This window comes from Panthera tigris, chromosome B1 (assembly GCF_018350195.1).
Source record: "Panthera tigris isolate Pti1 chromosome B1, P.tigris_Pti1_mat1.1, whole genome shotgun sequence".
Lineage (NCBI taxonomy): Eukaryota > Metazoa > Chordata > Mammalia > Carnivora > Felidae > Panthera > Panthera tigris.
In genome coordinates, this window is record NC_056663.1 from 7,776,663 (window position 1) to 7,803,826 (window position 27,164).

Here is a 27,164-nt window from a genome sequence, read left to right on the forward strand (position 1 = left end):
GGAGTTATTTTTTTTTTTTTTTAATTTTTTTTTTTCAACGTTTTTTATTTTATTTTTGGGACAGAGAGAGACAGAGCATGAACGGGGGAGGGGCAGAGAGAGAGGGAGACACAGAATCGGAAACAGGCTCCAGGCTCCGAGCCATCAGCCCAGAGCCTGACGCGGGGCTCGAACTCACGGACCGCGAGATGGTGACCTGGCTGAAGTCGGACGCTTAACCGACTGCGCCACCCAGGCGCCCCTGCCAGGAGTTATTGAGAGAGGGAGAGCTGAATAGGCAGAACATAGAGGAGTTCTAGGACAGTGAATCTCTTCTCTACAATATACTAAAAGGGTGGGTGGGTACATGTCCTTCTGCATTTGTCAAACTGCATAGAGTGTATAACAGCAGGAGTGAGCCCTAATGTAAACCGTGGACTTTGGGTGATGACGTTGTGTCAGTGCAGGTTCATCATTGTAACAAATGCACTGACCTGATGGGGGATAGATGGGTGGGGGACCTTGTACATATTGGGGGTCAGGGAGTGAGTGGGAACGCTCTCTAATCTTCTGTTTTGTTGTGAAACTAAAACTGCTCTAAAAACAGTTTATTAATTTAAAAAAAAAGTAAAAAAGAGCAGAAAGTGAAAAATGTTTAAATGATTCCATTTTACCCGCTAGTTTAAATCTTATGTTTCTTTTCCAGATATAAATTCAAGATTTGTTTAAACATAAATCAGAAACCATTTTTATTTGCACACAAACAGTATTAATATTAATCTTGGATCCCAAAGATAAAATACAAAAGCCTACTTAATTCACCCTGCGGTTGAAATAATACATATTTTCAGTGAAAAGTAATGTAGTAACATTACTAGTTAGGTAAAGTATATTTTAAAACATTTGTCCTGACTGTTAGTGCCTGAGGAAATATAGGTGCGCCAGGGGAGGAGGAACGAAGATTTTTATAGTTAAGCACTCAAAAGACTGAAGGCCCAGTTTGTTTATCATGCCATTTTTCACTTCAGATAATGTTTTACTTTTTTTTTTTTTTAAAAGCCACTAGTTCCACCCTGATAAGGGGATTTGATGGGATGAAGATAGGTTTGAGGAAGAAAGAGGAAATTAAGAGATCTTGTCTAGAAAGTGGGAATATGAAATAGAAAAGATATAAAGAAGAAAGTAACTTTATAAAAATGGAGATAATAGAACTGACTAGAACTTATTAATTGCTGAGCACTAAAATAAAGGAGAATTAAAGGGTTATGGTCAGGACATCATTCCACCTGTACTGAAAAGGAAGCAGGTAGTAAAGAGACAGTGTTTTATTTTTCCGTGATGGTACCAGGCGTCACTCCTTCAGAGTAGCTGGCTTTAACCCACTAGGTGGCAGGATAGAAAGAGAAGAGGCAGGTTGGGGTGGAGGGTTCCCGGGGCTAGACTGAACGTGTACCTACAAGAATTGTGTCATAGGTCAGACGTATATGTCTTTCTGTGTTTATCTTTCATATATGTGATAGTTCAGGGGTGGTGTTAAAGCAATAACATTTCACTGCTGAAATGATGTAAAGCTTTTGAAGAACATAAACAAAATAGTGATGAAATGCTGACTCTGGGATAGACTCGTCAACACGAACCAAATTTATATTTCCCAGATATTATTTTTTCAAAAATATTTTAAGATTATAATTGCTAGCTGTATTTTTTCCTTACTTTAATCAGATATGAAATTGACAATAGTGGAAAATTGATATTTGCATGGTATAACTTTGTGGTATTAGTGAAGGTTGTCTTATACTAAGAAACCTCATTTTTAGACCAATATTTTTTACCATATTAGAAAAGACATCTAATAATAGTCTGGGTTCTGTCTTTAAAAAGTTGTTTTGGGCCAATTAATCTATTCTTGAGTGCCATTCATTAGGTAACTATATAGTGCAATACTCAGAATAGGGTTTTTGGTTTTGTTTTTGTCTTCGTGTTTTTACTGTATTTGGATTTTCATAATGATTGTAGACTTAGAAGCAGCCTCCCTCTTGGTTTGCTCTTCTCCGGAATCCCAGAGAGTTTACGCGTAGATTCACAGAATCCTTTGGGCTGAGAGGGATGGTAGGGAAAACCTAGTTCACAGGGTTTCTGTTTAGAAGAAGCAGAGACCTGAGCTTAGATGCTTGAGTCCAACTCATGCCGTCCGCTGGCTTGGAGTCGGGTCTCCGTCCCTGTGTCCCAGCCAGGCTGATTCTGCATCTCCAGGCTGTTGACTCCACCAGCCTCTGTCCTGCCACATCAACAACTTGTAACCGCTAGTTTCCAGCTTCCTTCTGTCCCCTGTTCGCAATGAGCAGTATTGGTAATGCAGCTTGTCTACCTGCCCTGTGTGCCTCAAGTGGCTTTTGTGAAGGTGCTGAGTCACTGTAATAATAGTGATGCTCTGTGGCAGAGGTCACACAGTACCCCCAATAGTGGCTCACGGTGTTTTACGTTTGAATTTGCTGCCTTGAATGTATTGCCAGTGTTTAGAAATCATTAGGTTTTACACAAAAATCTAGATTCTTCCATTTCCCTGGAGAGTTACATAACTCTGGCCACATGGGAGGAGGACCTTTCTCCAGGGGCCCTCAAGCCCTTTAGATATAACATGCACCTATATTCCACTGTAGTCCCCATGGGTCCTGTAGGGTTCCCATTCCTTGGCCAGGTGCCATTTGTCATTTATCATTTATAATCTCTTGCTTTTCAAACTGAAATGACCTGCCTTGGTGTCTCTAGACATTGGGGGATTTCAACTCTTGTTCTCTGAAAGTATGCACTGAGATGAATCGTTCTCGTAGAAATTTCTTTAAAAAAGATGAAGATTGAGGAAGATAGATGGAAAATAATTAAGTTGGTTGCATAATGGAAATGACTGATATTTCTCCAAATTTGTTTTTCAAGGCAAACATGTCCCAGGTAAGGCAAGTGGGACTCCTAGCTGCTGGATGTCAGCCTTGGAACAAAGATGTTTGTGCTGCCCACGGAGACAGGTTTGCGTACTGTGCTACCCTGGCCATCTATATTTATCAGGTCAGATTCTGTGGATTCTTTCTGATTTCCGAATTGTATTAGGTAAAGTTAATATTTAAGTAGTACGTATTTTTAAATCCCTGTGGTATGAAAAGCTGAGTGCTTTTTGGTTTTACAAGTCAAGCTTTTAGAAAATGCTCATCTCCTAGTTTTAAATTATAAGAATCTTAATTGATTTCACAATCATTCATGCAGCTTCATCAGCAAGAATTTCTTCAAGAATTAAAAGCTCCCCATTTATTTTTTAATTTTTTTAAGGTTTATTTATTTTTGAGAGAAGGACATACAGTGCAAGCTGGGGAGGGCCAGAGAGAGAGGGAGGCACAGAATCCGAAGCAGGCTCCAGGCTCCCAGCTGACAGCACAGAGCCTGACGTGGGGCTTGAATTCACGAACCGTGAGATCATGACCTGAGTCAAAGTCAGATGGTTAATTGACTGAGCCATCCAGGTGCCCCAAGAGCTCCCCATTTATGAATGGCAAGCAAGTAGAATTTAATTCTTTTAAAATATATTCCCATATAAATAATTGGAATTCGTTTATTCATTAGTTTCAGACCTTGCTTAGTAACTTTCATATGATAAAATCTTACCAGGTGAAGAATAGGCATCATCCATTAGAGATCATTATATTAAAAACAGTGCAGATATATTTTGAGATATCCTTGGGATACAAGCCTTTATAACTCCTTTTTTCCGTTAACTAGCTCCATCCAGACATCTCTTATCAGTTCCCAATCTACAGAGCTAGTGGCCTTCTGAGTTTCCCCAGGCAGAGGTGCCTTATGCCTCTTCAGTCCAAGTCAGTCTCCCTCCTCAGACTCGGAGCCCACATTTTGGTGTTAGCACTGCGCCCTTCATCTGAGCCACAGCTGGGAGAGCTAGCTGTCTTTGGCTCCCTCTTCTGCTCACCTCTTTCACTGAAGGTGAGCAGGGGCCATCCTAGTGTTTTGAACCCGTTACTGTCTTCTTTATACTGTCACCTACACTTTTCGAGTAGTCTCTCAATATCCTCTTTGCCTCTACTTTGACTCTCTCTAGTTTATTCTTCATTGTAATTAATCATCTTTAATGCAAATCTGAAATTTTCAATCTTCAGCTCTTCCTTGTTCCCTTTTATGAAATCCTAACTTCATGGTATGACATCGTGTTACCAGCATTCTGTCTCTCTCCTCTCACCCTATGTTCCAGGCATACCATGATAATTGTATTTTCCAAAACATCTCAGACTCTTGTATATCTTGCCTTTGCTTACACTAATTTCTTTCCATTTGCCTGTGTTGCCTGTTTAGAAAGTATTTTCTTGTCTTTCAGATCTCAGTTGAAGTATAAACTCTTCTCCATATTCTGCTTTTTCCTCTTTCTTATTAGCAAAGGATCTTATAAAACAGACTGCCCGTCTCAGTGCTTCCCTTTACCAGAATGAGACTTCCTCACCTTTGAACTCTCAAGTTATGCATACTCTCTGGTATTTTTTAAAAGTATTTTTTATTGTTTATTTTTGAGAGAGAGCATGAGCAGGGGAGGGGCAGAGAGAGAGAGAGGGAGACACAGAATCCAAAGCAGACTCCAGGCTCTGAGCTGTCAGCACAGAGCCCGATGCGGGGCTCGAACTCACTAACTGTGAGATCATGACCTGAGCCAAAGTTGGACGCTTAACCGATTGAACCACCCAGGAGCCCCACTCTCTGGTATTTAATAAAGACTCATTAAATGTTTTTCTTGTGATACATTTTTTTGTTATTTTGAAACACCAACATATTTTCAGTTAACAGTGAAAAAAATGATCGCATTATTCTGGAGTAAAAATCCTTTTAACTACTAACAGTGTTGTAGGTTTATTGAAAATTTAATAAACAACAGCATTAATCTATAAACCAATTTCCCACAATATCAATTTTATGTAGTCCATTAGTCAAAGTTGTAGAAATACACACCAAACTGCAATTTCCATATAACTCACAATTTTTCGCTTTCCCATACAGAAGACAGCAGAAGCCTGCTGACTGACCCCCCCCCCCCACCTTTTCCTCCCATCTGCCTCCTTCACACTTTCCATGTCCTCCCAACTTCTCCTTCCCAAAGATCTACAAAATGCCTCCCTTAGTCTTAAGTCCCTATCTTCTTGTCTTATTTCCTTTTAGAGAAGAAGAATGTATTAGACAAGGCAAACTATTCCTCTAAGGAATAAATAAGGTCAGAAAGTGGATGAAGGCAGAACTCAATTTTTTTCATGTTTGCAAGTGTCTTAAGTTTTGTGATGACATTTTATGACTTGAATATTTAGGAAGATTAAGGTAAAATTATTAATATAAAAACCCTATGGAGAAAGTTTATGTATCATTAAAGACTGAAACAAACTAAAAATTACTCTGATTTAGAAGTTAAGACAAACTCAGGTGACAGTTGATTACAGAGTTCAGTGTAAAACCTTGTTGCAAAGTATAATAGAAAATTACATTTATATTAAATGGTGGCATTAACATTCAACTTCCATTAATCAGTATTGTTTTAAATGTCATTATCTAAATCAAAATGCTTTGAAAATTATGCTACATGAATATTTACTAAATCACACCCAGGGTCAATGTACAGTCAAAGTCTGATTGTCTGTTACACTCTCTATAATGATGCTGAGGTTTTATCAGATTTTTCGGAACTATTAAATGATACTTGTAAATGCCATAAGAACTTTTTCTTTAACCGTTGGATTATGATGCAATAATATATTGTATTAACTACTCTAAAAATAATTTATGGCCTAGTTCATTGTAATGGTACAGGCTCTTAATTGTAAATAGAATAGGAATGTATTAATAAATTAATCCCTGTAAGTATTCTATATCATGCTTAAGATACTACTTGGATAATTGTGTACTAAATCCAGGAAAGATCATTGATGTGCATTGTAGCTTCTTCATATGTGTTTGTATTTATAGACTCCTCTACAAGATTTCTAGCTTGTAGAGCAGTCTTTCTATTAGATACATTAGACGCTTTCACAGTATTGACCACAGGTAACATAAATCACTGAATAACATCAAACTTACAAAACTGTTCATTCTTAAATGTACAGGAAATATTCTTAAATATTTAAACAGGACAATTGATTATTGTAACTACAATACTAATCAGATGAAAACTCTACTGGTATTTGGTTATCTCTAATAATATTTTCATCCAAAGTTGTTCAGGAATAGCTGAAGTTCAGGTAGTAAGAGATACAGAAATTATAGAAGACAAAACCTTTGGAGATAATTAGGTCATTAGTCAAAATTTTAGATACAGAGGTGTTCGCTATAGTATTATTTGTGATAGCAAAAATTAAAAGTTGCTTAAATGATAAACAAAGGCATAATGCCTCCTTTTTTCAATAATATTAACTGAACTTCTTTTGGCCAAGTATTACTAGGCACTAGGAATGCAGCTCTGAACAAACCAGTCAATTCTTCTCATTGAATTCATGTTCTTAGTAAGGACAGGGGACAGGGAGAAATCTGTGAAATATGTCATTTTATGAATAAATAAATGTTTCAGGACAAAATGCGTTCTACAAAAGATGTAAAAATAGGTAATATGCTAGAGTCATTGACACCAAAATCAAAGGCAACAAAACCAAAAGTTAACAAGTGGAACGACACCAAACTAAAATCCTTCTGCAAAGCAAAGGAAACCAACAACATACAAAGGCAGCCCACAGAGTGGGAGAAAATATTTGCAGATCATATATCTGATAAGGGGTTAACATCCAAAACATATAAAGAACTTGTATGACTCCATAGCAAATTAAGCAAGCGATCTGATTAAAAAATGGGCAGAGGATCTGAATAGACATTTTTCCAAAGAGGGATTCCAGATTGCCAACCGACACATGAAAAGAAATCTCAGTATCCCTCACCACCAGGGAAATGCAAATCAAAACCACACTGAGATATGACCTCACACCTGTTAGGATGGCTGTTTTCAAAAAGACAAGAAATAACAAGTGTTGGTGAGGCTGTGGAGAAAAGGGAACCCTCATGCCCTGTTGATGGGAATGTAAATTGGTGCAGCCACCGTGGAAAACTCTATGGGGGTTTCTCAAAAAATTGAAAACTGAACTACCATGTGACCTAGCAATTCTGCTTCTGAGCATTCATGTGAAGGAAATGAAAAGATGTATGCACTCCCATTTTCACGGCAGCATTATTTACAATAGCTGAGACTTGGAAGGCACCAAAGTGTCCATTGATGAATGGACGGATAATAAAGAAAATGTGTGTGTAGTTAGCCATAAAAAGAAGGAAACCCTCTTTGCTACCATATGGATGAAACTTGAGGGCGTTATGCTCAGTGAAATATGTCAGAGAAAGACAAATACTGTGTGATCTCACTTATACGTGGAGTCTGAAACAAAAAAAAACAAAATGAAACTGAACTCATAGATACAGGGAATCGATTGGTGGTTGCCAGAGGTGGGAGTGCGGTGAGGGAGAAGTGGGTGAGGGTGGTCAAAAGGCAAAACTTTAGAAACTAAATAAGGCATGAGGATGCATTGTGCAGCATGTTGAATGTAGTTGATGGCACTCTTGTATATTTGAAAGTTGCTCCGAGAGTGGATCTTAACATTTATCATCACACAAAAAGAAATTATAACTATGTGTGGTGATAGTCAGCTAGACTTAAGTGATCATTTAGCAGTATATACAAATGTTGAATCACTATGTTGTAGACCTGAAACTAATATTACATGTCAACTATATCTCAACTAAAAAAAGGATACAGCTAGGGGACAGGTTTTGGCATGGGAAGGGGTGTATAAATTTATTTAGATAGTGTGGTCAGAAAATACCTCTGTGAAGAGGCAGTTTTGAACTGAGACCTGAACAGGAAAGAATGAATAACCAGGAGCAGACAGACGGGGAGAGCATTGAAGGCCAAGGGAACAGCAAACAGGCGTTAAAGCAGATGTGATTTTGCTGTAATAGAGAAACAGGAAGGTCAGAGTGAACAAGCAAGAACGTGATACCAAATGAGCCTTGCAAAATAGCCAAGGTTCATGATGTTGTAGGGCATTGAAGGCCATGTTGCAGTCAGGATTTTACTGCAAGTATAAGGTTGAAGAAAGATTGGTGTAATCAGTAATTAATATAATAATGATTTGGAACACTCTCCAGTAGCAGTGTGAAAGGTTCATTATTGTATTAAAAGGAAAAGCCAGGTACAACCAAATGGCTATATGGTGTAATCCCAAACATGTTGAAAAAGGTAACAAAGGAAAAGGCACTGGCTGATGGCTCATTCACAAAGGAAATAGGAAAATTAGGCTATTTCTTTTGTCCACTTCCATATAAGAACACAATGAAATGCCCCATCCAAAAAGCCATAACATAAAATAGGTCCAGTGATAACATTGTTCTGCAGACTTCAGACATCTTAACGTAATAATGAGCAGGTGGTTTGTTTCACCTGATTTTTTTATTGAAGTATAATTAACATTCAATGTTATATTAGTTTCAGGTGTACAACATATCAATGCAACAGTTTTTCACGTTACTCACTGATCATGATTGTAAGTGTAGTCAACATCTGTCACCATACAATGTTATTACAGTATTACTGTATTCACTCTGCTGTACTTTTCATCTCCATGAGCTTTTTTGTAACTGGAAGTTTGTACCTCTTAATCCCCTTTATCTATTTCACCCATGACCCCACCCACCTCCCCTCTGGCAGCCACCAGTTTGCTCTCTGTATTTAGGAGCCTGTTTTTCTGTTTGTTGTTTGTTTTGATTTTAGATTCCACATATAAGTGAAATCACATGATACTTGTCTTTCTCTGACTTATTTCACTTAGCATCATACCCTCTGTCTGCAGCCGTGTCATTACAAATGGCAAGATTTCATTCTTTTTTATGACTGGGTAATATTCCACATCTTCTTTATCCATTCATCTGTTTTTTCAAAGTTTGTTTATTTTTTTGAGAGAGAGCGTGTGTGTGTAGGAGAGGGTCGCAGAGAGAGTGGGAGAGAGAGAATCCCAAGCAGGCTCCACACTGTCCGTGCAGATCTCACAAACTGTGAGATCACGACCTGAGCCCAGATCAGGAGTCCCAACGCTTAACTGACTGAACATTCCAGGCGCCCCCTATCCATTCATTCATCTATAGACAGATGCTTGTGTTGCTTCCATATCTTGGCTATTGTAAATAATGCTACAATAAAAATAGGGCCGTTTTCATTTTCTTTGAGTAAATACCCAGTGGTGGAATTACTACATTATGTGGTATTTCTTTTTTTAGTTTTTTGAGGTACTTCCATACTGTTTTCATGGTGGCTGTATCAATTTACATTCCCACCAGCGGTCCTTTTTTTCCACATTCTCAACTCTTGTTATTTCTTGTGTCTTTGATTTTAGCCATTCTGACAGGTATAAGGTGATAACTCATTCTGGTTTTGATTTGCATTTCCCTGATGATGAGTAACGTTCAGCATTTTTTTTTCCTGTGTCTGTTGGACATCTGTATGTTGGAAGATGTTTATTCAGGTCCACTGCCCATTTTAAATCAGATTATTTGGTTTTTTGGTGTTGAGTTGTAGAAGTTCTTTATATGTTTTGTGTATTAACTCCTTATTGGATATATCATTTGCAAATACCTTCTTCCATTCAGTAGGTTGCCTTTTCATTTTGTGGTGGTTTCCTTCACTCTGCAAAAGCTTGTTTTGGTGTAGTCCCACTAGTTAATTTTTCTAACCTAAATTTTTTCATTCGCATCTAATTGAAAAGTTACAGAAAAAAATATTCTAAACCAAGTGTTTTTCCCTCATAAATACATATAGCTGTAGAAAATATAAAGCTCTGAATTATTATGCATATTTAAGTGTACAGTTATTTTTACCTTTTATAAATTATGTTTAATGTCAGTGCTCTTATTTTTTAAAAACTGATTTTTTTTTCTAGACATCGTAACTTATCAGGAAGATGCAAATTAAAACCACAGTGAGATATTACGTTACACCTGTCAGGATGGCTAAAAAAAAACTCAAGAAACAATAAGCGTTGGTGAGGATATGGAGAAAAAGGAACAGTCGTGCCTTGTTTGTGGGAATGCAAACTGGTGCAGCCACTGTGGAAAACAGTATGGAGCTTCCTCAAAAAGTTAAAAATAGGACTATCCTGTGATCCAGCCAGCAATTGCACTGTTGGGTATTTACCCAAAGATCATAAGAACACTAATTCCAAGGGATACATGCACCCCTTTGTTTATAGTAACATTATTTACATTAGGCAAGATATGGAAGCCGACTGAGTGTCCATTGATTGATGAATGGATAAAGAAGTAGAATATATATATATATACATACAATGGAATGTTACTCAGCCATAAAAAAAAAAATGAAATCTTGCCATTTGCAACAACATGGATGGAGCTAGAGAGTATAATGCTAGGTGAAATAACTCAGAGAAAGACAAATGACCTATGATTCCACTCGTATGTGGGATTTAAGAAACAAAACAAGCAAAGGGAAAAAATAAGAGAGAGGGAGACAAATCAAGAAACAATCTTAATTATAGAGAATAAACTAATGGAGGAGAGGAGGGTGAGGGGATTCAGGATGCACTTTCATGATGAGCACCAGGGGGCGTATGGAAGCGTCGAATCACTATATCGTACACCTGAAACTAATATAACTATGTCAGCTAACTGGAATTAAAATAAAAACTTGAAAAAAATGATTTACTTCTGATTGAATACTGTTCACGTTTGAAAGTAGACCAAGGCTTGAAATGTGTTCATATCATGGTAGTAGGTGTACTAATTTTCACGTATGTAGCTTTTTAAAAACAATGTGATTATTAATGAAAAGTGTATAACTTAAAAAGAAGCACTGAAATGTTTTATTTATATATTTTTTTTAGTTGGATCACCGTTATAATGAATTCAAACTTCACGCAATTATGTCTGAACATAAAAAAACAATCACAGCTCTCTCTTGGTGTCCACATAACCCTGATCTGTTTGCAAGTGGCGGTACCGATAACTTAGTGATCATTTGGAATGTTGCAGAACAAAAAGTCATTGCTAAGCTCGACAATACAAAAGGTATATTTATAACTGGGATTTATTGAGTGAATTATTTTTACTTCAGTAAGAAAAATATTTTATTTAAATTAGCTTAGGTTTTAAAGTATTGTTTTTCAAACTTTCTACTGCTAGTCTAAGAAATACATTTCACATCATGACTCGTGTGTGTACATGTGTATAAAACTGAAGGAAAATCTCATGAAATATTTTTGCTTAGTACACCAGTTAAACCATAGTCAGTACCAAATGATTTCACTAATATTTAAATATGACAAAAATCCCCCCAATAAATATAAAAGTAGTAATTGGTAAGATTTTCTTAACGAGACAGTTATCCTAGCCGGGTCATTATTCTTTCCCAATCTGAAACATACAAACACCGTGTTACCCATGTAGTCACTGCCCTGATGAGCTGGTTTCTTTCCCTTATTTTTAATTGGGTCATGGTGGAAAGTCCTAGTTCACATAAGTAGGTCTTAGTGAATTGAATATTATTACACTCTTTCTGGCTAGCATCTTACCCCATAATAATGATGACGCGAAGTAACCATTTTTCTGTTAGATGTTACAATAATTCAGTCTCTTTTTGAACACTGAAGGACGTTCACTTATTAATTACGGTTTTGAGAACTGCTGGGTATGTTCTTTATATTCAGTTGTTTCTCTAACAATGACCGGTTATCACTTTGAGATAGAAAGCCTGGACATGACAGTTCGATTTCTTTAGAACAGTCTTCAGTGTGTAGCAACAATATTAGAGAATTCATAGGCTGCTATATTTAAATCTTGCTTCCAAGAGTAATAATAATGCCAAAGGTTATGCTCAGCGTATTTAGTATGTGGCTTTTTCCTTGTCTTTTCAAATTTAGGTCATTAGGAATGCTGAAAATAAATACCAGTAAAATAAACGAGTTTTGTTATATAACTTTCATCTTAAGAAAATATTTGCCAAACAGGGTTAATTTTTCAACTAGAAAAATGCAAATCTCATTCCCAAGTTCACATAACCTGCTAATTATTTTCACTTGAGCTTCGGTACTAGATAGTGTGTACTTTGCTCCAATATCTGAGCAGTTTTTTTTTTTTTAAGTCAGCTATTCAGTGAGCTTCCATTATTGTAACAGTTTACCATAAGGTTTTCAATACATCAATGAGGAAAAACCAAAATACTTTTGGTACAGGCTTTGTGATGTATAAACAGCGATTGATAGCCTCCAAATAAGATTTTTTATGTTTTTCTGGTTATACCTGTTCATACCTGTTTGTCTCCCCATCATACCTCCTACGGTTTTTTCCAGTATTGTTTATATTGATCAGCAGTGCGTTTTCTCAATACTTTAAATTCAGCTTTAGATGAGATTAATTTTAAATAACACAATAAATACTCCTAAAATGCTATACGATGTCATTGTTCTTCTGAGGTTGTCGCACAAAATCTATACCAGGCGATACCTGCATGATAACATTTCTAAATGTTATGCACAGGTACATATGAGTTGATGTGTTATCACCTAGTTTATCTGCCGATTTGTCATGAAAGACCATATGCATCACCTCCATTCACAATGGAAGAGTTTTTTATTCATTACTGTGTGCACCAGGCTTCTTTTGCCAGTGAGCATACAATTAAATAAGACTTTTTCATTAACATTGTACAGTTATTAAATGGTCGTGGTAAGAGTTTTGATCACTTCTACATATTTTTCCTTTCCTTACACATTTTCCTTCTTTTGAAAATTTTCAGAGCCTTAACAATAAATTCCTCTTGCTCTTTCTAAATATCTTCTTAATTTGAAGGTTGGAAGTTTGTGATTTATTTACAAAAAAATATTATGAATATTTTTGGTCATTCTCATTGTAAATATTTCAGTTTGAAATGCATTAGACTCTGTTTCTTTTTTTCAGAATTCAGCTTACGCAAAGTAGAAGTTTCCATTAAATCAACTTAAAAAAAAATTCTATTAGAACTTGCACGTACAGCAGTTGAACTTGATGTTGCCTCTGTATTTTCATTTCATCATTCTGTATTCCACAATAATGAAAAAATACACTTAAAAGGAAACAAGTATTAGTTTGTTTAAATGTAAAATGTTAAAATTATCATCAACTTGGAAAAAATCATACTTGGTAATATCCATCCAGGAAAAAAAAAACAACCCAAAACACGTTAACAGTGGGTAATAGTACTACCTGCCCATCTCAGAGTATTTGGGAGAGAATTAAATGAGTTGATATTCTGTAGAGCTCTTCGAAGTGCTTACACATACTAAGCCACTACAGAAGTGTTTTCCGTCTTAACTGTGTGACACTGTTTCTGGTCCCTTCTCTTCCTCGCTGCATTTCCTGAAACCCAATTCAGAGACCCAGCTTTCTGGCTTTCTCCACATGTGCTGTGGTGGTTTGACCCATTCTCTTACTCCTTACTGGGAAGTTCTCCTTCTGTTAATGGATGCTAAACCACATCAGCTTTTTAATGGCCTTATTCATGTGCTCTTTCATTCCTTCTATAAACATTTATGGAGTTCCCATTTGATGGCAGGCCCCAAGGCAGGCATTAGGCGTCCAGTTGCTGCCCGTGGGGTGGTAAGGACTGTGACACAAACTGAGTTTACTGTCCGTGAACAGCTTCCGACTGTGTCTTTATTCATACCATTTCCTTTTCCTCGGAAATACCACTCATCCCACATATTAAAGTCTGCTGCTGTCTCTCAAGGTATAATTCAGATCCAGTTTCTTTTCAGGACAGTAGCCCAGTGGTTTACACACCTTTCTACACATCAAAATCATTTGGAGAACCTTGTTACAGATAGATTCCTGGGCCCTAATTCCAAATGATCTGATACGCATATTCAGTTTGCTGATTCTGACGCAGTTGCTTAAAGTATCTGTGTTGGCACGTTTATAATTTCTGTCTTGAGTTAGAAATTTACCATAACACTTTATATATGATTTATTTGATCACTGTAATGGTGAAGAGAATACAATTAACTTTAGTATGTCTTTTATAGTTTAAAAGGGACTTTTACATACATTATTATATATCCTTTCTTAACATGCATGTGGAATAGGTGTTCAGCTGTTTTTACTTATATCCATTTTGTAGATGAGAAGGCAGAGGTTTAAGAGGTAGTTATTTGTTTAGTTCATCTGAAGCAGTGCTAAGATGTGAATCTAAGCCCTGATAAAACATAGACTGTGGCATTAATTTTAAATTTTATTTATTTGTTTTTTATTTTAGAGAGAGAGAGCGCAAGCATGGGAGAGGGACAGAGGGAGAGAGTGTGAGAATCTTAAGTAAGCTCCATGTTTAGCGTGGAGCCCCATGCAGGGCTCAGTCCCATGATCCTGTGATCATGACCTGAGCTAAAATCAGGAGTTGGACGCTCAACTCATTGAGCCACCCAGGCAGTCCTATAGCATTAATTTTATTGTTTTTAAACTCTTATAGCAGCATTCAACTTTTCATACAATGGATCCTTATCTTCCCAGGACTTTATATTTTTATCTTGTGTTTAAGGTCCTGTAAAGCAGGAATCGTATCCCATACGTTTATACCTAGAATGCCTATAGCAAGTCTTCTATACGAAAACTCAATAGGAATTTAATGCTTGATTACATAGTTTCTGAAAGAAAAAAAAAACTCTATAAAATGCCTGAATATATGAAGCGTATTATCATATTAGTAGTTTTAACCCTAACTAGGTATTTTTCCATTTTGGAAGCACCCTACACAGGTGGCCTATAGTCTTTGGGGTTACTTTATAAGTCCAATTCCCAACTTAGAAGGTAACATTATTTTAATAACAAGACTATTGTTATATTTTAAGTTGTTTCAGCAGTGTGCAACGTAAATAGTATTTCATGGTCTGGTCTTCCTCCACATGTGTCTATTACGTGTCTATATTTTGTTTATTCTAGGGGTGCCTGCCTCTCTTAGCTGGTGCTGGAATGCAGGTGATACAGTGGCATTTGTTTCCCACAGAGGCCCGCTGTTCATTTGGACCATCTCAGGACCAGAGAGTGGGGTGACTGTTCACAGGGAAGCTCACAGCTTCTTGTCTGATATCTGTATATTCAGATGGCATAGCCAAAAAAGGGGGAAAGTTGTATTTGGTCATATTGATGGAAGTCTATCAATTTTTCAACCAGGTAAGAATTTAATTAGTCAAGATCTCTTGAAGTTTATTTTTCTTAACTTACAATTTCTTTTCTCCACGACATACAGCCAAAGTCAACAATATTTTAATTGTAAAATAATAGTTGTGCAAATATAATCCAGCACCATGAAGTGTTGTTGTAATAGATATAACTCCTCTGTGCAGTTTGGACTTGGCATTAGCCTAAATCTTGTCACTTGCCCCACAATTTTATTGTTCTAAGTCTGTTGTTCATTTTTGCACATTTACCTAGAAAGTGGCCTGAATGAATAAGGACACACAGAAGAACTATATGATGACTTGGGGTGCCTGGGTGGCTCAGTTGATTGGGTGTCTGACTCCTGGTTTCAGCTCAGGTCATGATCTCATGGTCTGTGAGTTCAAGCCCCGCATCAGGCTCTGCACTGACAGGGTGGAGCCTGCTTGGGTTCTCACTCCCTCTCTCTCTGCCCCTCCTCTGCTCTCTCTCAAAATAAATTAAAAAAAAAAAAAGTTTTAAAAAATAAAAAAATTACAAAAAAAAGAAATATATGATGACTTACTAATACAACTCAAAAATACTTTCCTACCTGCTTGTACAATACCATTGTGATGCTGCAACCCCTTAGCAAAGACTTTGAACCTGAGATAAAAAGGAATAATAACTCTGTGGAGCCCCCCACTAGTTAACCAATCTGGCTCAATTAAAGGGTCTGAGTAATTATGTTTATTTTTTTAATTTAAACAATGATAAGTTGTGCAATGAAAAATTTTAAAAATTGCCTAAATAGCTCTCCACTCATAAATAAGGATGGCTACCATTTGAGAAACATCCTTTTAGCCATCTGGTACCTCTGTTAATAAATGTGACTCCTGATTCATTAGATAGATGGGTAAAAGCGCTTTTTACGGTTAGGATCGCTACTTTCACAAAACAGATTACATTCAACTTACCTGAAATTAATGGAAGAAAAAAATTGAAATTGAACCAAAGAAATCATGAAAATTCAAATAAATATTTCTTAAAGGAACAATCTTTCTAAAGTTAAAAAATGTTACATTAAACATTGGTATATTGGGGTCATCTTATCTCAAATATATTTCAAACAGGATCTGATATTCACTTAAAAAATTTTTTTAAGTGTTTATTTTTGAGAGAGAGAGAGAGAGAGACCACGAGCAGGGGAGAGGCAGAGAGGGAGGAAGACACAAAATCCGAAGCAGGCTCCAGGTTCTGAGCTGTCAGCACAGAGCTCGATGCGGGGCTTGAACCCACGAACTGTGAGATCATGACCTGAGCTGAAGTCAGACGCTTAACTGACTGAGCCACCCAGGCACCCTGGATTGTTATACTTTCTTTTTGAGAATCTTTTTGAGCTCTAATGAGGATACTGAGGAGGGTGTGCTTACTTTGGTCCAAATTTCATTCTAGATATTATTCATGTTTTATAATTTGTCATTGTGGCCATCTCCTTTTTCCTTGACCGTGACTTTCTTTTCTTGCTTTATTATTGTTACTAGTCTGTTGTTGCTAGTAGGCATTTTTGGAGGTTTTAACTCCTAAGACATTGAAACATTGTATTATGTATCTAAGACCTAAAACACTGAGATGTTGTATGCTCAGTCTGGCATAGAAAGGATAGGGATGTTGATAAAGACTTCCTTTCCCTTATTTCCCTTTTGTGGATTTCAGTCAGGCTAGGATGTATAATATTTCAGCAGTCCAACCCATGTCACTTCTAGAAGGGCCCAGATTTTCCCATAACTCATCTTCAAGTTATTAAAGTAATTTTTGCATTTTACCCGTGTCATCAAATGATTTTTCTGGGTCCACCCATGTGTTGACTTGCAAGGGCTGCCCTAACCAAGTTCCACACACGGGATGGCTTAGAACAACACATTTATTGTGACTTAATTCTAGAGACCAGAGACACAAAATCAAAGTGTTAGCAGGCCCCCTGAAGGCACCAGGGAAAGCTTTTTGTTCTAGCCTGTCTCTTAGTTTCTGGTTCCTTAGCTTGTGACAACATAACATCGCTGTTCACATGGTGTTCTCCCTGTGTGCATGCAGGTCTCTGTGTCCAAATTTCTCTTTTTTATAAGGACACAGTCATGTTGGATTATTGTTTGCCCTAATGGCCTCGTTTTAATTTATCATCTGCAAATACCCCATTTCCAAGTAAAATCACATTCACAGATTCTTGGAGGTTGGGACTTCAACATCTTTTAGGGGAACACAATTCCCTGTATGGGTAACCACCCCGAACAGACTTGACCTCATTTATTCCATAGGATGTATAGCAATGAATATGTACACAACATCAGAAAAGGTATAATCCTGCTATGTATTTTCCTCTTGCACATATATGAGCTAATGGTTGTGAAGGACATACTACTTTTTGTTCTAATACTACATTCTGCACTGTGAGTTTGAAGCTTTGAGGCTGTTGGTATTCATACTGGTATTGTCCTTTCCTAAGGAGGGGTCACTTTCTTAATGACTTATTGGCACAACAGGTGGTTCTATGTCTGTGCAACAAGATGAAATTAATGTCCTCCCCAGTTCTTACTGGAGGCTAAGACGTCAGGCTCTCTGCTTTCCTGTCTTTATCTCTCTTTTGCACCTTCTCCCTTTCAGTCTGAAAAGCACCACTTTATTCTGTTTAATAATGTATTGGATCATGTACAGATCCACATATGAGCAGAGGAATCTAGGGCCAAAAACATTAGAAAACTGCTTTAGCTATTTTAAATAGTTTTGGACAAAGCCAGGTCATTGGAATTTTTTTTTAACCTCATAATAGGAATGTTTTCATTGAATTGACTTTGGTATTATTCCAAGGATGTGCATTAATCAAATTTGCATGGTTTTATTTTAGGAACGTTGATGACATTGTCCCTATGTAATGCTGTGTTCCCTTTTTGAAAACACACAGGAGACATGTATTGCTGGTCTCATTTCTGGGAAAAGTTGTGCTTCTCCTGAGCACATTTTTTTTTTGTCTTTTTGTTTTATTTTTATCCTATGGACCCTGAGTTATGTAACCTTTCTTGATTTCTTTCCACTTTGCTTGGGCTGCTGGTCTCAAAATGAAAATTTGAACAGATATGTGTATTATACATTATCCTCATTATTTTATTTTTCAACCCTAGTTTTCCTTTGCCCCAGTTTTTGTTTTTCATACAGAAATTGTCAACCTCATCTTCTTACTGAGTCTTGTCATACACTCCTGTCCTCATCTAACAACACAAGTTGTCTGATATTTGTATAATAAAATGAAACATAAATAATAGTAACATAAATACATATAAAATAATGAAAGTATTATCAGCTCTTGTTCTAATGCCTGGCTGTAAAATTTTACAGATTTAGCTTTCTATTTTTTAATAATAAAAATGTTGGTACTAGACAGATCAGGAAACAATGGCTATAACTCATAATCATTTTGACTGTATGGGGCTTTGAAGCAACCCAATTTCAATATTTAGCATTTACTTTTTTTTTTTTTTGCATGCTGGAATATTTTTGATAAGCCATTGATATTAACTGGCATATGCAAATACCTAAAAATTACTTAAGAAATAACTAGGACAACTTAGGTGAATCAATTTTTCTTCCTCTCTCTGGCTTACAGTGAATAGCTATTTTAATATTCATTACTGTTTGTTATATCAAATAGCACTTTAGCAAGGTGCTTATTTGGAGCAAGAAGAACCAAACTTTTCTTGATGATGATTGCAAAAATTTGATAAGTTTTGATGAAACATCACATGTGCCTTCTATGATTTTATGTGTAAAAATTCTAAATAAAATTCTGCCCTTGTAAGATGAGCATTATGAAGAGCAGTGTATTCTGACAAATTTATTCCCAGGCCAGAAACTGTAAGGTGTTCAGTTCACTTTACAGATATATCCAAGGAAATTTATTTTTTCTCCTTTTATAATCTGGTACGTTGAAAAACAATGTGTAATGATGAGATTACAGAACGGGCTCTGGTGTCTGTCAGTGGGTTATGGTTTAGTAAACACGCTTTGCAGGGTTTATAATACTCAGGAGGAGTGGGTTCTTTGTGTTAACATCATGGCCTCTGAATTCTGTTGTTTCACTGCCGTTCTTCTGGGAACCGAGGCCAGCTAATTGGAGCCCTGTGTGGTGTATCAGCAGAAGCATGTTTCTCCCTATTGCCAGTTGTATCTCAGTTGGGAAGGCACAAGAGGATTGTTTGATCATTCTTTGCTTCATTCAGTTCCACATGTTTTATGTCCCTGTTTTTCTGGCTGCCTTATTTGTACCTGATGTCGGGAGTGAGTTATGGTTACGACAGATGCTCTGATGCATGAGGAGGGACAGTAAATACCGATATGATGCTTCTAAGAGGCCCTCCCGTTCTTAGCCCTTTAAGCAGCTAACTCCCTTAATCTTTAACAAAACTCTGCAAGCTAAGTATTGTTCTGTTCTCCATCATACAAATGAGGAACCCGAGCACACAGAGACTCGGTGTCCTGTCCGAGAACGCAGCTTGTCCGTGGTGGAACCAGGCTTTGCACCCAGGCAGTCCACTGCCAAGTCTGTGCTTTTAATCACTACAGGTGCTCCTCTTGGTAAGCACCTCCCCGCCTCTACACTGTTGTAACTCAGTGCAAACTGTAGTTGATGACAAGAGCATTGGTATTCTTTATCTGCGTCTTTTTCCTTTGGCGTTTTGGGAACAAACAGAAGCATTTGGGCTCTAGGGATTGCAGCTGAGGCTTCCACGTCCTCCTGCGCTCAAGTGTCCATGGTGACTTCTGCACACAGATGCCAGACTTCAGCACTATGCAGAGAGAAAATTAATACGATCGCAGTTACTGATTTTCTTTTCTTTTTTAATGTTTTTATTTATTTTTGAGGGAGAAAGAGAGCACGCACATGCCGGGGAGGGGCAGAGAGAGGGACACAGAGAAGCCGAAGCAGGCTCTGGGCTCTGAGCTGTCAGCACAGAGCCTGACGCAGGGCTCGAACCTACGGACTGCGAGATCACGACCTGAGCTGAAGTCGGATGCTTAACTGCCTTAGCCACCCAGGCGCGCCTCAATAATTTTCTTTTGAGCCTTGTGTTTAAAATCTTTCTTCTTTATATTTTAATAGGTAGTAAAAGTCAGAAACATGTTCTGAGACCTGACTCTCTTGAAGGGACAGATGAAGAAGATCCAGTGACAGCCCTGGAATGGGACCCGCTGTCTACCGATTATCTCCTTGTGGCTAATTTGCACTTTGGAATTCGCCTACTAGATTCGGAATCCCTTTACTGCATCACAACATTTAATTTTCCCAGTGCAGCGGCTTCTGTCCAGTGCTTGGCCTGGGTTCCCAGTGCTCCCGGGATGTTTGTCACTGGAGGTAAGTTTACCCTGGTCCCCAGAGTTTTAAATATATGTTTATTCTTTAATGGAGTCAGGGAAATGATACCCTTTTATTGGTTAATTTTGTGTAAAAGGAATTAATATCCCAGTATTATTTATTATAGTAAATGCCTAGTTTACTTTCCTTTATTATCATTTATTATAATAAATGCCTAGTTTACTTTCCTTTATATTGTGTGTCATTAACATGATGATAAAAATGAAATTAAGACCCAGTTTTCCAGGTTTTTGATGATAAACTGGAATATAGTCTGTATGAGCACACATGTACACACACGTGCGCTCATGTTTTTGTGTTCACGTGCATACAGAAGACACAGACAATACAGTTTCAGGCATGGAAGGATGACAGGAAAAGTACTGACTAGAAAAACGGTTGACCTGGCTGGGAGCTTGTTTCCTCACCGATGATTTTGGTCGTCAGGGGCCACGGGTACCGAGAGAGACCAAGGCATTTTCAACGTAGGTTGGAAATGAAAGTGGAATTTATTACCATGGCTAGAACAGAAGCCCCTTCGTGGTTGCCTAATTGTGAGAGAATTAGTAAAGCTAAGAAGTGATGGGAAGGGAAAATGAGGGCATTCAAAATGGTAATTAAGGATTAAATAACTACTTCTGTTTACTTAGGGTCCAAGAGAGAAGTCTCTGAAAGGCTGAGTACTTTGAGCTACTGTGTGACTACCTCCCACATTTGCTTCATGTGGGATAAGAGAGTTTGCATGCTGCCCGCCGTCTTAAAGAAATTCTTGACATCCTTAAGCACTTAGGTCACACGTGGAAGTGCATGGAGTCTTACTTAAGTATCGAAATGGCCTTTCACTTCCTAGGATATAATTGATGATAGAACTGAACATTTTCAGTATGCTTTCATTATTACGGAGTTAAAATTCACATGCAATAAAACAGCATTTTGAAGTGTAGACTTCAGCGACTTCTGTAGGCGCAAAGTTGTACATCCGTTGCCACCACCTCCTGCCGCAACATTTTGTCGTTGCCCCGGTAGACTCTGTAACCATTAGCAGGCACTCTCCGTCAGCCGCTGTCCACAGCCCCAGGTGCACACAGGAGTGCATGTCAGCTGCTAAACTGCTCTCTCTCTCTGTGGATTTACCTACTCCAGACATTTCCGAGAACTGGAATGGTTCAGTGCGTGTGTCTGGCTTCTTTGACTTAACCGTAAAGTTTTCAAGGTTCATCCATGTTGCGGTGCGTGTCTGTACTTCATTCCTTTTTGTGCAAGGATACTACTCCATTGTGTGGCCACGCCACACTTGGTTTAGCCATGTACCAGTTGACAGACATTTACCTTCTTTCCACTTTTTTTTTTTTTTTTGCTATCGTAAATAATGCTGTGATGAACGTTTGCATACAGATTTTTGTGTGGACGTGTTTATCGTTCTGTTGGGTGTATGTGTGGGAGTGAAGCTGGCGAGTCATATGGTAGCTTTCATTATCATGTGAGGCACTGCCAGAATATTTTCCAAAGTAGCTTGTATATAATAGGTGGGATTTTTTGGAAGGGAGGGAGCTTTCTAATTGGTCCTTAGGTAGTCCTTGTTTGCTGACAAGTGGGCGAGGGAGCATTTTACCAGCATTTGAAAAGACAAAATATTACTTAGTGTTAGCGGTGGACAGTTTCTGTAGATGGCTTTCCTGAAGCAAGTGGGGCAGTGGGCTGCCTTTTTTGTGATCAGACTCTGATGATAACCTTTGTAGGGGATACTGCCAAGGTGGGCAGTCTTTCACCCTAGGAGAGGATTTGGAACAGAAAAGTGAAAGCAAAACGAGCCAAAAATGTAAAGGATGAATACTATTTCATCTGTTTCTCTGTGTTATTGTGCAATATTGTTTGAAGAATGTTGATAAGTGGTGCTAAGAATCTACAAGTTGAGGTTTTCGTTATTTCTTTTATGTCTGGGCATTTTATATTTCAAATAATATTCGTTAATACAATGCTGTTTTCTTCATCCGACTAGATTCTCAAGTGGGTGTTTTGCGTATTTGGAATGTTTCACGAACAACACCTATAGATAATTTTAAACTAAAGAAAACAGGGTTTCACTGCTTACATGTACTTAATTCTCCTCCAAGAAAAAAATGTAAGTAAAAATATCATCAAAATGTACTATTTTAAAATGTCAGATTTGTTGCTATCAAATGAAGTGACTGATATAATGATATATAAACATAGCAACTACTATATGCTCCTGAAAAGCAGATTTTTAAAAATAGCCTTTGACAATGTATGTACTAAAGGACCCGTTAAGGCCACATAATATCTAATATTACTAAGTTGAAAATATTTAGAGCCAAGTTGCATTTTTTAAATGCTAATGAATTTAAAAAGAGGAAAAAATGCTAATAAATGAGAATGTTAAGATAATCTCAAATTATCTACATGGGGAAAATGAAACAATGATCATTGTGAAAATAGCAAATATCGCGAGTAATGGGATCAAATAACATTGGTCTGAACTAGGACATTTTATGTCTTAACTGTGGCTCTTTTACAATCTGTAGGGTTTATAAGAAAGTAGAAAGAACCCAAATGCTTGAAACCTAGGCTCTGGAACATATGTTACATGTGTGAATACCAGTCGTCACTGGACTCATAGCTGCTATTTAGGATATTATTTATTTTTGTCTACTTTTTTTCTCGATTATCTTTTGTTGCTTTTTTAATGAAGAGAAATAATAAACTACACTTAAGCTCTAAAGGAAACCATCTGGCATGTGGGGGAGGTTTAGAATTTTTCTTAATTCAAATTAAGGGAGGAAAAAGAGATTGACTTCCTGTTAAGTCCATCATGATTGCTCCATGTGGTTCGTAGTGCTTTCATTTCTGTGTGGATCGGAGAAGAACATGGGGAAGGGAATTTAATGATCGAGCATTCAAGAGTTCCTGACGCCTCCTTACTCCTGCCCCTCTTTAGAATACAGTAAAAAATTAGCAAGACCTAATCAAAGCCTTGTGGTTTTGGTTGCAAATTTGGTGTCGAATTTAGTGGGTGATGCAAGTAGGGGAAGGTCTCTGTGTTGGCAGAGCTTTCATACATTTCCAGGCTTTCCATACATTTAAGCTTTGCTGTGCAGGCCTAACACTCCTGGATCCTGGAAACTGGAGGGGACAGAAACATTAGGGCCAGACAAGTCCTGTGCTGGAGGCCAGCATATCCATGCACCCTGTATTTTTTTTGAAGTTAGTTGTGTTTAGTTGCTACCATGGGATGACTAAACTATTACAGTTTCTCCCCTGCCCATTAGAGATAATACCAAAAATAAAAAGAAGCACATAGCCATCTTGTGATTTTTTTAGTAGATCACTTCAGGCTACCCGTTGTTAGATATCTATCTCATTCCTCGCCCCTCCTCAATTTTTTAATGTAACAAAATGTGGAATAAAAAAAATATGTAAAAATGAAAACTTTCAAATATAGACATAGTCACCAAATTCTTCAAAAAGATAAGTTATAGATACATAGGTACATAAAAGATGTCACAGTGGGCACCTGGGTGGCTCAGTTGTTTGAGCATCCGACTTCGGCTCAGGTCATGATCTCTCGCTTTGTGGGTTCGAGCCCCGCATCCAGCTCTGTGCTGACTGCTCAGAGCCTGGAGCCTGCTTCAGATTCTGCGTCTCCCTGTCTCTCTGCCCACCCCTCTCACACTCTGTCTCTCTCTCCTTCAAAAATAAACGTTAAAAACAATTTTTTTTTAATGTCACAATCACCCATAATGTCAACAAATTAAAATATTAGAAAAACCAGCCATGGAACATACTAATTTTAACCAAACTGTCAGCAGAATTTTGTTGAACCAAATGCCTTTTTTGTTATTCATGGTTTATGCTAGTTTGGGCTTCCTGTAATTCTCAGATTCTGAGAAATGAATATTATCAAATTGAATGTAGTAAGGAAGGCTTTATTTGGATCAAAAAGAATTTACTGGAAAATATTTTTATTTATATTCCACTATTTAACTAATATAGATTGGTCTGATCATTTACAGCAGTATCATTACTTTGATTTGTGTTTGCAAGAAAATATTCACATTCTAAGGCAAAACTTCTTGAAAGAAGACAAAATATGTGACAAAGAATATAATCGAAAGTTGAGAAATGGAAATATATGAACAGTAAAAATAAACCTAAGGAAGAAGAAAGAAAAATTGCGATGTAAATGTACGTCAGACAGTTGTGATTCTTAATTTGGGTGCTAAATTTGAATTATAAATAACGTCAAAAATAATTATTTTCATTGGATTGGAAATTAGCGGAAGAGCGTTATTAGCCTTGAAATAAAAACTTTCACGCATGTTTGTGTCTGTAGAGGGGAAGTGAGCCGTTAGTCAGCATTTTGAGAGAAGATTCTAATTAAAAAATAATCATGCTGTGCTTTAATTTATGGGGAGATATGAAACCAGGTATTTACCACATATTGTCGTTCCTCACTCACTAATTTTCATCCGTTTTTCTCCACCTGCACGTTTATACATATCCTTGCAAAATCATCTCCACCTCTACATAGATGTATGTATGGTTTTTGACAGTGCTGCTGAATTACTCCTCTGGCAGAAAATATGGTTATCGTCTAGCGGTTTATTGATATAAATTCTGGATAAAAGGAAACAAAGGGGCATCTTTATAAACTATGGGAAGCTGTTGGTATAAATACTTACTTGTTTGTTCTTTTCTTTTTTAGTTTCAACCCAGTCTCCAACGAAAAATCATTATACGTCCTCAACGAGTGAAGCAGTTCCTCCCCCAACTTTGACACAGAATCAAGCATTTTCTCTTCCTCCCGGTCATGTCGTGTGCTGTTTCTTGGATGGTGGGGTTGGGCTTTATGACCTAGGAGCCAAGAAGTGGGATTTTCTTAGGGACTTGGTAAGTCATTCCTTCCTTTATAAACAACACTTATTTTGTGGTAGCATATGATAATTACTTTTACTTGCATATTAATATTGTTAAAATTATTTTTGCAAAGAATCGTATGTTAGGACCTTATCTTGGTTGGCTGCAACAATTTAGAATTTTATATAGGATGATAAGAAAACTATTACGTTTCTTAAAATTTTAAACATTACACTTCATTAGTATTTAGTTTTATCATGATTACTGCACATGGTTGGTAGTGTTCCCATTTTTGTGTACACCCTGTGGCTCCTTCATGTAGTATTGGGAAATTACATTGCTGTACTGTATTTTGGAAGTAAAATAAGAAACCGGTATTCTTTTAGAAGGAAGGACAAATCCAAGCTTTATTGTTCATATCTGTGAAATGAATAAGGTTGAGTTCAGTGTTCTCCTAAGATTTATTGTTGTTATTGAATCAGTACAATAAATCTGTTGATTCTGTGAACTTCTGTTCTTGTGATCATGAAGCCCCCGTGTAAAATAGAATACAGACTCGCTGTGGACTCATGTTTTTGTCTGGTTTTTTATCCCCATGACGTGAAATCGTGCCTGCCACACAGCCAGACTTTATTAAGTTTAGTTGAATGAAGGCATGTAATAATGTATATCATGTTGCATTAGACTGATCCAGATACTTAAGAAAATTTTAAGTGTTGGTTGTTTTTATGCAGAAAAACTTAGAAAATGGATCTAGAGCTATAATTGCCCTGGGTAAAAAAAAAAAATTGAGGGAAAGAATCACTAATACTGTATCATTTTAGGACATGTTTAATTTCATCTTCAAAAAAAAATGGAAAGGTAACCAAAAAAAATGTTGTAACAATGTGTAGCTTATTTTTAAACATTCCATTTGTAGATTTTTTCTAGATTATTTAATTTTCTTTCCATGTAAATTATTTCCCAGTGTGGTGAACTCTTCTCCTACTTCAGATTACCATTTGCTTACAAAAAAAATTTATGAAAGGGAAGAGGGAAAAATACAAAACTACATTTAAATTTGTAACAACTTCTATTAGCAAAGGAGTAGTCATGCAATCGAAGTTCAGTAGAGTTTCTATCGAGTATGTGTCTTCATTTCAAAATGTTTTCTTTAGAAAACGTTTTATAGTTCTAAAAAAAAACAAATAGTCCTTGATGATAAGTTATTGCAGTGGCTCCTTTCATTTTGATAATGCCTGCCAGTCTGAAGAGACGGTGATTTTTTTTTCCTTACAATTTTTAAAGAATAAAGTTGTTAGAAAATTTGGAACAAGACTAATTAAAAACCAAAGCCATGCTGGATACTTTTCAATTCTCCCCAAATCATGACATTCTTTTGGCGTACGTCATGGTATAAAAAAGAGTAGTTGCATTTAAGGGCCCATAGTTTCAGTTTTATCTTCGTCTTTTATTATGCTACCGGAAAGACACAGTAACTGTTAATAGTTAATTACTTTATACATTTCTTTTCTTTTAGTATTTTTATTTATTTTCTGAGACACAGAGAGAGCGCACAAGCTGGGGAGGGACAGAGAAAGGGGGTACAGAGGATCTGAAGCAGTCTCCAGTCTCTGTGCTGACAGCAGAGAGCCCGATACAGGACTTGAACTCATGACTGTGAGCT

The 27,164-nt window shown here is 37.1% G+C and overlaps 1 protein-coding gene across 2 annotated transcripts in view; it reads left to right on the forward strand.

The window, feature by feature from the left end:
* Positions 1-2,919: 2,919 nt before the first annotated feature.
* WDR17 (WD repeat domain 17) overlaps positions 2,920-27,164 on the forward strand; it is a 68,480-nt gene continuing 44,235 nt past the window's right edge. For both annotated transcript variants that reach the window (XM_042982892.1, XM_007080326.3), the window contains exons 1-6: positions 2,920-3,042; positions 10,941-11,124; positions 15,025-15,255; positions 20,372-20,623; positions 22,623-22,745; positions 25,347-25,531. In XM_042982892.1, the coding sequence (XP_042838826.1) occupies positions 2,920-3,042; positions 10,941-11,124; positions 15,025-15,255; positions 20,372-20,623; positions 22,623-22,745; positions 25,347-25,531 (1,098 nt within the window). The remainder of the gene's footprint in view (positions 3,043-10,940; positions 11,125-15,024; positions 15,256-20,371; positions 20,624-22,622; positions 22,746-25,346; positions 25,532-27,164) is intronic.